This window comes from Herpailurus yagouaroundi, unplaced genomic scaffold, assembly GCF_014898765.1.
Source record: "Herpailurus yagouaroundi ecotype Mexico unplaced genomic scaffold, PumYag 355, whole genome shotgun sequence".
NCBI lineage: Eukaryota > Metazoa > Chordata > Mammalia > Carnivora > Felidae > Herpailurus > Herpailurus yagouaroundi.
The window spans coordinates 8,864,661-8,876,859 of NW_024412572.1; the positions used below are offsets into that span (position 1 = coordinate 8,864,661).

At 38.0% G+C, this 12,199-nt stretch overlaps 1 protein-coding gene across 4 annotated transcripts in view; it reads left to right on the forward strand.

Moving 5' to 3' along the window:
* Nucleotides 1-12,199, forward strand: part of CECR2 (CECR2 histone acetyl-lysine reader) — a 192,423-nt gene that overhangs the window by 94,966 nt on the left and 85,258 nt on the right. For all 4 annotated transcript variants that reach the window (XM_040462738.1, XM_040462737.1, XM_040462741.1 and 1 more), the window contains exon 2: nt 6,212-6,306. In XM_040462738.1, the coding sequence (XP_040318672.1) occupies nt 6,212-6,306 (95 nt within the window). The remainder of the gene's footprint in view (nt 1-6,211; nt 6,307-12,199) is intronic.

A 12,199-nucleotide genomic window follows, 5' to 3' on the forward strand; every position in this document is an offset into this window, starting at 1 on the left:
TTAGTTACTCCCTCATTAGTTCATGGTTGTGCTGGAAAAAACAAACCTAGGTTCGCTGGGGAGAAGTTTTTACCAGTCCCCTTTAGCCTGTCCATCATAGTTGAGTATTGAACCAAGAGCATTTCATAATTTTATTTTTGAATTAAAATAAGGATGCTGGGCCTCAGTTTCTGCTGATAATGTTACGAAAACTATGGTTGAATCACCAGTGAAGCCTGGTTTTTGAAGCAGGCAGAAAATACAGTGAAACAATTTTGTCTTTCCTTCTTTTTCTTTTGTAAATTTCAGATTCACAGATTTTATTAATCATTGTTCTTAATTCATGACACTCTCATCATTGATCTAGGAATCATTTTATTCATTTATAAGTGATATCATCTGAAAATCACCTCTATCAGAATTAGATCATCAATATCGATGCTGCTCTCCCGTCCAATCTTCTGCCTCCTAGCACCTATGGGAATTTTTAATAATGCAGATAGAGAATAAAAAGTTACCTTAGATTTATTGAAGAAAATATAGATTTGTTATACAAATTAATAATTAACTATTGGGTGCGTAGTTTAAGATAAACAGTTCTTACACTTACTAATTATAACTTGACTAATTTTGATTTCTGCTAACTACCACAGATTAACAAGATGTTAGTAATTTCAGACTTGAAAATTTATAATCTACATGTAAGTAGAATGTAGGTTTAAGGACATCTTATCTTTTGGCCGTATCTCCTGTAACCTTTGTAGGTTTTAGCTTTTATTTTGTCATTGAACATCTTGTTTCACTCTAATTTGTCTGTAATTCTACTTGATGACGCTCTGGAAATAGTGATAAAAGGATATTGGCAGTTGATAGTGTTTGGAGAACACTTTAACCAGAAATTTCATGTTATGTTCATATTCTAAATAGATTTATTGGTAGAAATGAGATTCTTCTATAGGGACCAAATAACCCACTCTTTCCACCAGTCACCACTAATCTTGTATTTAGAGGAGATTATTGAGTGGTTTGCCTGGATATCTGAATTACATATCATTCTTCAGTCCTTTCAACAGGCTTCAGAGTTAGAGGCAGAACTGTAAATTCCACAGATATTGATAACCACATTTTATCTGCATGGTTTGATTATAATCATACATTCATGCTAGGGCTTTTAGATAAACAAGGGGCTTTAGCTTGAGATTAATCATTTGACTGTGTTTGGGGTTACATTATAAGGATTTAATTCAGTCCTTATGTCAGAAGTTGAATTTTGAGCTTTCTTACATGTTTTAGAGCATTTTCGGTCTATGGCATTATTTCATTTCTTTTGGTAATTATGCCTTTTGTTTTTTAAACCAGATTTATTCATCTTCCACGTGTTCTCAAATCCTCCCCTTCTTTATTCCCACAGCTGCTGTTTTATTTATCACAGACTCCGACCTTTTATCTTCCAGAATAGCACTTCCCAAACTATATATGCATATGAATCATGGGGCTCTCGTTAAAATGCAGATTCTGGATTCTGTAAGTCCATAGTGGCTCCTAGGTGCCCTACTTCCTGCACCCTTCCAGGTGATGCTGACACTTGCCTCCATGGTCCTTACCTCTGATACCACTCACAGTCATTCTGCACCCTACTCTCAGAACTGTTTTTCTGAGATACAGATCTGATGATTTCACTCTCCTTCAGACTTGATTGCATATAGAAGTAAAATCTACATTCTTTAGTGTGGTTTTCATGGTTTTCAGAGAAGGTCCTCAAAGAATAGGCCTATCCTATCTATGGTTCTCTAATTACCCTCTCCACTTTGAGGAGGGTCCTTGGTACTTTCTACACATGACATCAACTTTCGCATGCTCTTCCTTACTGTGCATTTGCCAGGTAAGAGTCTTCCCTTCAGGGCTCTGTGCGAATTTTACCTCTTTGGCAAAGTCTTACTCTACACTCCTCAGTTTCTCTAGTTTTCTCCATTTTCCCCTATCACTTTGTATATTTAATGTAGCATTTGTTACATTGTCCCCATAATTCTGTGCTATCATTCAGTCAAGAAAACATTTGAATTTCTACTGTTTCTGGTTGCTGGGGGAGACAGTACTGAACACAATGATAGATAGATAGATAGATAGATAGATAGATAGATAGATAGATAAAATTTTCCATTCTGGCTTACATTTTAGCCTTCCCTCATTCCCTCCCTTCCATCCATCCATCCCTCCATTCATCCATTCATCCATAAACATATTAGGACTTCATTCACTCTTGTATCTATTACCTGGCATATAGTAGGTAAATGAAATTCAGTCAAGAAAATATTTGAATTTCTGCTGTTTCTGGTTGCTGGGGGAGACAGCACTGAACACAACTATAGATAGATAGATAGATAGATAGATAAGATTTTCCATTCTGGCTTACATTTTAGCCTTCCCTCCCATCCATCCATCCATCCATCTATAAATATATCAGGACTTCATTCATTTTTGTGTCTCTATTACCTGGCATATAGTAGGTGAATGAAAAAAATTATAACTTAAAAAAAATTTATTTGAAAAATTTTTTGATGTTTATTTATTTTTGAGGTAGAGTATGAGCCAGAAAGGGGCAGAGAGAGAGGGAAACACAGTCTGAAGCAGGCTCCAGGCTCTGAGCTGTCAGCACAGGGCCCAACTCAGGGCTCAAACCCATGACCTGAGCCAAAGTTGGATGTTTAACTGACTGAGCCACCCAGGAGCCCCTATGTATATAAACTTTTTAAAGTTAATTTGATGACCACCTACTATTTGCTAATTTCTGTGCTAATGTTATAGGTAGGGCCACAGAAGAAAACAAGAATGTTCCTTTTCCATAAGCACCTTATGTAGATGAGTAAAACTAACACTGTTATGTTAATATTAAGGAACAGAAAGGTCATTCAGTGACTCTATTGCTATATTTTATTGTTTCCTCTTCAGAGGACAATATCATTAGGTATAAACTGGACAACTAGAACTTGGGTCTAATGAAAGTTACCCTGAAAGAAAGGGAAACATTCTTGTCCAGCGTTTCCACCTAAGCCAGCGGGGAATGTCTGTTGGTGGGAAGCAGGAAATGAAAAAGAAAGGGAATTCATAGCTTTAACTGTTCCTGTATGAATGATTTTTTTTTTTTGTAGTCTCAGCTTAAAAATTAATGGAGATTTTACATTTTTCTCTGTAGTAGGACTCCTATAAAATTAATGTTTTGAATTATTTACTACTGAATAAAATTCATCCACATGTATCCTGTGGCTTCTAGGAATCCTGCCAGACCTCCATTTAATTTGGTACTTCTGTTCTTTAAAAACACTAAGAAGCATCAGTTAGTACTGACTATAGCACCTTTAGTCAAGAATCACATTGTGCTATTTAATTTAATTTAATTTAATTTAATTTAGTACACTGATGAGGAGGACAGCACCTCAACAGGAGCGTATAACAATATGTGAACACACATGGTGTTGAAGGAGTTCCTGGAGGAACCAGCAAAGTGAAACTTGACTAGGAAGATTTTATAGATAAAAGTTTTTCACGTAAAGGACATACAGTCCTTGGCAGAAGGGGGAGCAGATAGGGATTTCTTTCTCCTTAGGAGAATGGTATATGTGAGGGCTTGGTTGGGAGTGATGGAAGTGGGTTATTGTCACTATTATAGCCATCAGCCTTTCTAGGATAGAGAGCATGGGCCAGTAGGAAGCAGTTTTACTCTGTGGGAAGAGCCTGGGTGGGGTGGTCTGGGTTTCACTGAGTTCTGGCACTTTTTGCTGAGTACAGCAAGAGGAGTCAGTTAACCTTCCTGGGCCTACCTAGTTTATTTATCCTGACATTGGGGGAGTTGAAATAATACAATCTATAATTGACCCTCCAGCTCTACCATTCAGTAATTCTGACTTCTCTATCAAACGAGATGGCCTGGGATTTTTTGCTTCAAGGGTTCAGCTTCTGTTATAATTGCAGTTTGCTTCGGAGTGTTGTCCAGTGACCAAGCCTAAAATATGAACCATTCAAATCTTCCCTTGTTTTGCATCACATTTACTTCTGTCAGATCTTGAGTTCGTGTTTCCTCATTGCTGCTATTTCTCTTGTTTGGGAAGTCCTTCAGAATCTTTCTCCCCAGGCTGTTGTTTGTGTTTAACCTCACCTCCCACCCTCCACTGCTAGAATTCATCTTAAATACACAGCAGCTGTGCCCTCTCAATAAAAATAACTGTAGTGAGTCTTCTTTGTCTTCCAAAGAAAAGCCAAACTCATTAGCTCAGTATTCAGTATCAGCTATCAATCTTAGCTCACATTACTCCCCTCATATGATCTAGAGAACAGTTAAACTGAAGCCAATATCCTCTTGGTGTCCTTGCTCCCATTGTTCCCTACACCTGGTTATGCCCTGCACTCCCCCCACATTGTCACACAGCCACTGTTTTCCCATCTCAGGTGCCACCGTCTTGATGCAACCTCTTGGGCTTCCTGCAGCCAGAAGTAATCCTTTTCTTCTCAATTCCCATAGCACCTATAGCACCTTTCCTGTACCTAATAGTGCTAATTAGTTGGTATGTCTACCTTTTTTGTATTCTTATCTCTCTAAACTAAACTAAACTCCCCAGTGCTTAGGAAGTACTATATTATCTTACACAGGGTGGGTGCCTGGTAAATATTAGTTGAGTGAATGAATTCTGGCTAATTATATTTCAGATCTTTGTTATCTCTGATTGGTAAAGTTTCATGTTTTTCTGGATAATCTCTAACTAGAATGTAGAAAAGAACTCTGCAAACAGGAATTAATAAAGTAATATAAGAATAAGAACCATTACTATAGATGTGTTATAATTCCCAAGTTTGTAATTAAAGCAAGCAAAATGTTTGCAAGCCTCAGCCTTGTCTTTGAATTTTGAGTCTCATTCACCAAGGCTTTCAATGCAGTATAGGGCAGATGAACCTTTTCAAGTGAACCACCTCAGGGTAGTTTCTGTTTTGCTTATTTGTGTCGGTTAATATGCTTAGCAGTTTTTTGTTTTATGAAAGTTTTACAAGTGATTCCCAACTTGAGAATTTTAAAAAATAATAAATGGAACAGTTAACTTACAAAATTATTTTTTAAAATTATTTTATTACAATTATAATTGTCACAAAAACTTTACTGTTTTTACAGTAGAAGCAGACTACCCTAAGTATGCACTGCCCTATAATTGGTGTTAAGGCCAGAAATTGCTTCTTATGCACACCTCAGGCTTTCAGAGCCATTAATATGAGCCTTCAAAGTTTGGTTTTTCTGTGGTTATAGATCTGGTCAATACAATAAGCAGTCAAACCATAAGCTTGGCAGACCCTTGGGAGATGGCCTACATGCAGAAGACATCATCCTGGTTGAAACAGTGCTAGCAAACTTTGTGTCCCAGGAGTTGATGACTTAGAGCAAATTCCACCATCTTAGAAAATACTGGTTTATTATGGGAGATTGAAAAGAGAAATAGGATCTCCTAAAATTTCCCACTGTCACTTTTTGTCCAAATAGCTCCTCTCAACCAATCTTTGGTCAGAATAGTGTACTAAGACCAGCTAACTATTTGGCATTATCTGCTTGAATCCCAAGGAAGGAAAATATATCTCACCGAGGATTAGACCATTAACATAGACATTACCTCACTTCTGTCCAGATGATGTAAGATTAATCTCAGTTCTAGCAATCTCCTGTCATCAGTCCTCAAAATAAGAATCGCTACATTGCTCATTACCAGTGCTTTTTCTTTTCAATAAATTAGTGGTTCTTTAAAGCAGTTGCAGATGGTGTACCTGTTAAAACTGTTAAGTGAATGACTAATACTTTTTAATTATGTATTTGCCCCTTTATTCTCCTCTTATTAAAGTAGAAGGCATTGCAGCATATTTGTAGAAGTTAAGGTCTTTGAAATTATGTTAGCTAGCACGGACTTCTAAAAAGAGATATATGTGTGTTCTCACATGCAGAAAAAAAGGAGTGGAGCTTGGTAGTGGAGCAATGGGAGAAATAAATCCCATGGAAAAACAAAAAGTTGAACTCATTGCGCTTCTAGCAGTAACTATGGGAAGAAAGGCAGAGTTCATCCACGGCAAGCAGTTTGGCTGCTCTGACCATATAGTGGCTTAGAGGGTGATGTCAATAGTGTGGGTAGTAGGAGGGGAGGGACAGGTAGATTTTAAGGAATCTCTATGTTTGGTCTCTCAATTTCTCTCTCTTACCTCTTAGGAGTTAGAAGCAGCTCTTCACAGAGATGATGTAGAGTTTATCAGTGACCTGATCGCCTGCCTGCTTCAGGGCTGCTATCAACGAAGGGATATCACGTGAGTAATCCTGATTTTACTATGTATTTTGTGCATAAAGAACTAATTAACCAGGTGCCATGATGTTTCAGGTCTCCTGTAACAAACCAGAACTGATCCTTAGTTGGTGGCATTTACAGATGGATTCCACAGACTTGTGTTTGGCTCCTTTTGCAGTTCAGTTTTAATTTTATTATAATCCTTGAGTTTATTTCACTCTCACAAATCTATATCCTTTACTTTTGGATCCACCAGTTAACATAATCAAGTGTAGAATTTCTTCCTGTCAGTATATGCCTTTCTTCCTGAGTTTTATAGAAATTATAGTCTCTTGCATTACTGGTAAAACGTAGCCTAACAAATTAAAACTAGATTTTACATTTCTGCCACTTGAGTATCTTCTATTCATATAACCAGTAGTTATAACCATAACTACATAACATACATAATGTTTAATATGGAGCTTCTAGTCTCCCTCACACCATAACTGCTAAGTAAACCGCTTTCCAATACATTTGAGATTTGTAGAAATTTGGAGCAACATTTTATTTGTGTAGATAAATAAAGGATCTTCTTGATAAGCCTCATTCCTTCTTTTGACCCTAACTTGATAACACGTTTTCTTCACTACTACATTTCTATATGGAACAGAAGTGTATAGAGCCAACTCTCAAAAAGCTGAGACAAAATGGTTTTCCGGTTTTTACCCTCTGGTGCCTTGCAGGGCAGGGGTTTGGAGTGTTATGGTTTGTATTTTTCATACAGTTAAAGATGGTATCTCAAATACTTCTGTTCAATTAAATCTACTCTTAGGTGTCTGCTTGGGCTGGGAAACTAGGCCCAGTATTAATGTGCAATAAACTTGTCATTACAAGATGAGTGAGAGATTGATGAAATGCCATTTTGTTCAGGGTAGAAGTTTGTATCCCTTAAGGGAGAGTTATTGCTCCTGGACTCACTGTGTTAATATAATGACTTTTTTCCCCGAGAATACCCAGATGGTTGTGCTAGACAAAGAATAGATGAAAGGGGGAAATCATCTATTGTTTTACTACTTGAACATGATAATTAAGTTCTTCCATTCTTTTATTGGGATGTAGATTTGGGAGTTTATGTGGTTTTTAAGCACAGTTGTGGTCATAGCGTGATAGAATTTTACATTTTCATGTCTTGAATTTTTTCATTGTAACAGTTTATTTTCTTAAACCACCTTTCCTTTAAACATGATTGTCAAATGATTCAATTTGATAGCTGGACATTTGCGTCTAGCTTTTAACTGTTGTAAACAGGCTATAATGCATAGCCTTGGACATAAAAGTTTGCTCATCTAGTGAATTGTCTTCTTAGTTTAAATTTCTGGAATTGTGGTCACTCAGAGGAAATGTCCCTTTAAGATTTTAAAAATGAATTGCCAGGCTGCCCACCACAGGGATTGCTCCATTTTATCCTTGAACCCTCAATGAATGAAGGCATCGGATCGCTTAAAACCTCCATCTGGATATTGCCCACTATTTGCTGGCCAGCATGTACTGGTATAACAAACAGACACTCTCAGGGCCTTCATGGAATTTACAGTATTATGCAAGGGTGGTAGGGGTTCACTAATAATTACAGTAATGGTTATATAATTACTGTGATAAGTGTTCTAAAGTATAAAAATACAGAGTGTTAACAGAGCATATAACCTCATATGAGAAAATGATATGTGAACTGAGCCTTTATATTTGGACTTCCTTAGGCCAGTGCCCATGTCTTATAAAGCACAAGAAATAAGTAAATGAATAAATGAATGAATGAACAAATGAAATGACCAAAGATTTACAAGTAGAAGGAGTGGTAACCTTAGAGCAGAGCCTAGAGATTATAGACTTAGAAGGTCTCATGTGGTTCAGAGGCGTGATTTGTTTACAGTCTTGGCCCCCCAGTGTTAAATTGTAATTTGTTGCCAACATCTAAAATGAGATGTCACATTTCAAATTCCAGCTTATGGCTTTTAGAAAACATCTAATGGTCTGCTAACCATGAAGACAGCCATCAACTAGAGGGCAAACAGGGTCTGGTCTGCCTTAGTCCTCAGCATTCCTGATTACTCTCCCTTGAGGAGGCTGATTGTCACTCATCATCTGTCATGTTCACTTGGCCCACCATATTTATGTACTTTTATTTATTTATTTTTTTTAACACTTACTCATTTTTGAGAGAGACAAGAGTGTGAGTGGGGGAGGGACAGAGAGAGGGAGACATAGAATCTGAAGCAGGCTCCAGGCTCTGAGCTGCCAGCACAGAGCCCTACATGGGGCTCGAACTCATGAACTGTGAGATGACCTGAGCCAAAGTCAGACATTTAACTGACTGAGCCACCCAGGTGCCCCTCATCTTCTTGATTAATTGATTGATTTTTAAACCTCCCGGTCCCCTGCACACATTTTGGTTTAAGGAATCCAATATAGCACAATAGGAATTGGAGCCTACTAGGCTTTGTAGGCTGGGTTAAGAATTTGGGGGTATAATTCTAAAAGCAGTCTCCAGCAGGGGACTGGTCAGGTAAGCATCCTGGGCAAGCAGGGGGGTAAGCAGGAAGACCATTTAGGGGCTAATCATTTAATCGGGGGAGAAAGGAGAGATGTACACAGAAAGAGGGACTGTTATGAAGGTAAAATTAACTGGACTTGATGTCTCTAATCTTGACCAGTCCAATAGGTATAAAGTTGTTTTAATTTGCATTTCATTGATCAGTCTTCACATGCTCAATATCTTTTCTTAAGGTTTATTGGGCACATTTGAAATCCTTGTATACTTGAACTTCTTGTTGTATGCTTGGGTCATTTTACTGGTGTGTTGATTGAAGACCAGGGAAAAGAAATGCTCACTTAAAATTTGTGAGGCTTGGGGGGGCCTGGGTGGTTCAGTCGGTTGGACGGTCAATGATAGCTCAGATTATGATCTCGCAGTATGTGAGTTTAAGCCCTGCGTCAGGCTCTGTCCTGAGCGCTCAGAGCCTGGAGCCTGCTTCCGATTCTGCGTCTCACTCTCTCTCTTCCCCTTCCCTGCTTGCTGTCTCTCTCTCTCTCTCTCTCTCTCTCTCAAAAATTATAAACAGTAAATTAAAAAAAAAATTTTGTGAGGCTTTCCTCCTCTTGGCTCTTCTGTTTCACTCTTGCACGAGTCTTCCTTTATCCTTGCTAGTGCTGGACATTGCCCATAACATGCCAGCCCCTAGGTGCTAGTAGGATAAAACAGTGTCCTATCTCTTGTGGAGACTATGGTCTTCAATGTGTGACAGTGGAGGCAGAGGGGACAGTCTGTGGTTAAACATTTAAATAGCTAAAGTCATCTCATCATTTATGGAATAAATCTCCTCATCCCTGTTGGTGTGATATCTCTTTGATCTTTTACTAAGTTTTTGCTCATGTTAGAATCTTCTTGGTTCTTTGTAATTGTACCTGTCAGTCTCTTTTGGCTCTGATACCACACTGTGTGTCCCTAATATTTTCACTAGTTTTGTGAGCTTTGCCTCAGTTTTTTCATGTATAAAATGTGTTTAATGATAGTATCTACTTGTTGGATTATTGTTAAGGATGAAGTAACATTATGTGTATGAAACAGGGATATCGTCTGGACACAACAACTAATAACATGAGTGATTATTCTTTTATATTATATTTTAATGTTCAAAGAGGATAGTCCCTCTAATTCCTCTATTTAAAAATTGTCTTGAGGCGTGTGGGTGGCTTGGTTAAGCGTCCAGCTCTTGGTTTTGACTCAGGTCATGATGTCACAGTTTGTGAGTTCAGGCCTCACATCGGGCTCTGTGCTGACAGCATGGAGCCTGCTTGGGATTCTCTCTCCCTCTCTTTCTCCTTCTCTCTCTGCTCCTCCCCCACTCATTTTCTCTCTCTCTGTCTCTCTCTCTCTCTCTCTCTCTCTCCTCTTTTTCTCAAAATAAGTAAACTTTAAAAAATCTATTTACAAAAAATAGAATAAATTTTGTCTTTACTAATCTTGCTTCTTCATTCTTCTGGAAAATGATTACTTTATCTCATCATGTTCTGTAAGAAATCCCCTTATATTGATTAGAGTCAAATAAACCTATGAGTAAATTCAAGCAGAATTGACCTCTTCACAATATTGAGATTGCTTTTTTATTCAGACTCTATTACCCAGTAAAATTGTATAGCCTGATTCATCTATGTCAGGTAACATACCTGGCTATCTTAATTTTTGTTGCCATTAAGAGTAGAATCCCATTCACACTATAAGTACTTTGGAAATATATTCTTCTGAATAGATCTTGAATCTGCCCAGTTTAGTGATCCTGATTATTTTTTAAGTTGCTTCTCTTCTGATTTTCTAGGATTATCATCCCTCTTTCCTTTTGGTGTTTTTATTTCTTGTCTCTTTTATGCTGTACTAGTTATCCACTATGATGTAACAAATTGCCCTAAAATTTACCAACTTAAAAACCACAAAATATTATTATATCACAGTTTCTGTGGGTTAAGAATCTGGCTGCAGCTTAGCTGGGTGTGTCTAACATAAGATCACTTACAAAACTGCATCCAGATACCCAGGACCTTGAATAGGATTACAGTCCTCTCAAGGCTTGACTGGAGCAAGGATCCACGTATTTGTTTTATGTTGCTGCATAACAAATTTCTCCAAACTTAGTAGCTTAAAAAATCCATTTATTATCTCAAAGTTTTATAGGTCAGAAGTCTGCGTGGGGCTCACCCGGACTGTCTGCTCAGTTTCTCACAGGGCTACAGTCAGGGTGTCAGCCGGGCCGTATTCTAATTTGGAGGCTTACCTAGGGAGCAGTCCGAGTTCAGTCAGGTTGACGGCAGAGTCCTCTCCTTGCAGTTGTAGGACTGAGGTCCTCATTTTCTTGCTGGCTGTTGACTGGGAGCTGCTGTCAGCTCCCACAGGTCACCCACAGTTTTTTTCCAAGTGGCCTCTTCATGGCTGTTCGTGTTCAAGGCTAGCAGGAAAATAGAGAGTCTTATCTGCTATAATCATGGGAGTGACATCCTTTTGCCATATTCTGTCGATCACAGGCAAGATATAGACAGTCTGTCACACTTAAAGGGAAAGGATTGTACAAGGGGATGAATACCAGGAGGCAGAAATCATTCTGGGCCTCTTAAAGGCTGCCTGCCATACATGTTTTTATCATATTGACCAGATCTTCCAGAACAAAACTAAATAATAATGGTAAGATGGGGGCACCTGGGTGGCTCAGTCGGTTAAGTGTACGACTTCAGCTCAGGTCATGATCTCACTGTTCATGAGTTCGAGCCCCGCATCAGGCTCTGTGCTGACAGCTCAGAGCCCGGAGCCTGCTTCAGATGCTGTGTCCCCCTCTCTCTCTCTGCCCATTGCACTCTCGCTCTCTCTCTCTCTCTGAAAAATTAATAAACATTAAAAAAATTTTTTTAAATAATGGTAAGATGTATGTATGCTTGCATCTAATTACTTTTACTTAGTTATTAGTATTTCATAAATTGTGTGGGTAGTTTGATGGATTTTTTGTGGACAAGAACCAATTAATTGATTTTTGCATAATCATATTTAGTATTAATGGATCTTATATATATGTGTGTGCATTTGAATTATATATATGAATCATATATATAAACATATAAGAATCATATATGTGAATTATTTTTTTTTTTGGTGGAAATATTTATTTATTTATTTATTTATTTATTTTTTTAATTTATATATGAAATTTATTGTCAAATTGGTTTCCATACAACACCCAGTGCTCATCCCAAAAGGTGCCCTCCTCAATACCCATCACCCACCCTCTCCTCCCTCCCACCCCCCATCAACCCTCAGTTTGCTCTCAGTTCTCAACAGTCTCTTATGCTTTGGCTCTCTCCCACTCTAACCTCTTTTTTTTTTTTTTTTCCTT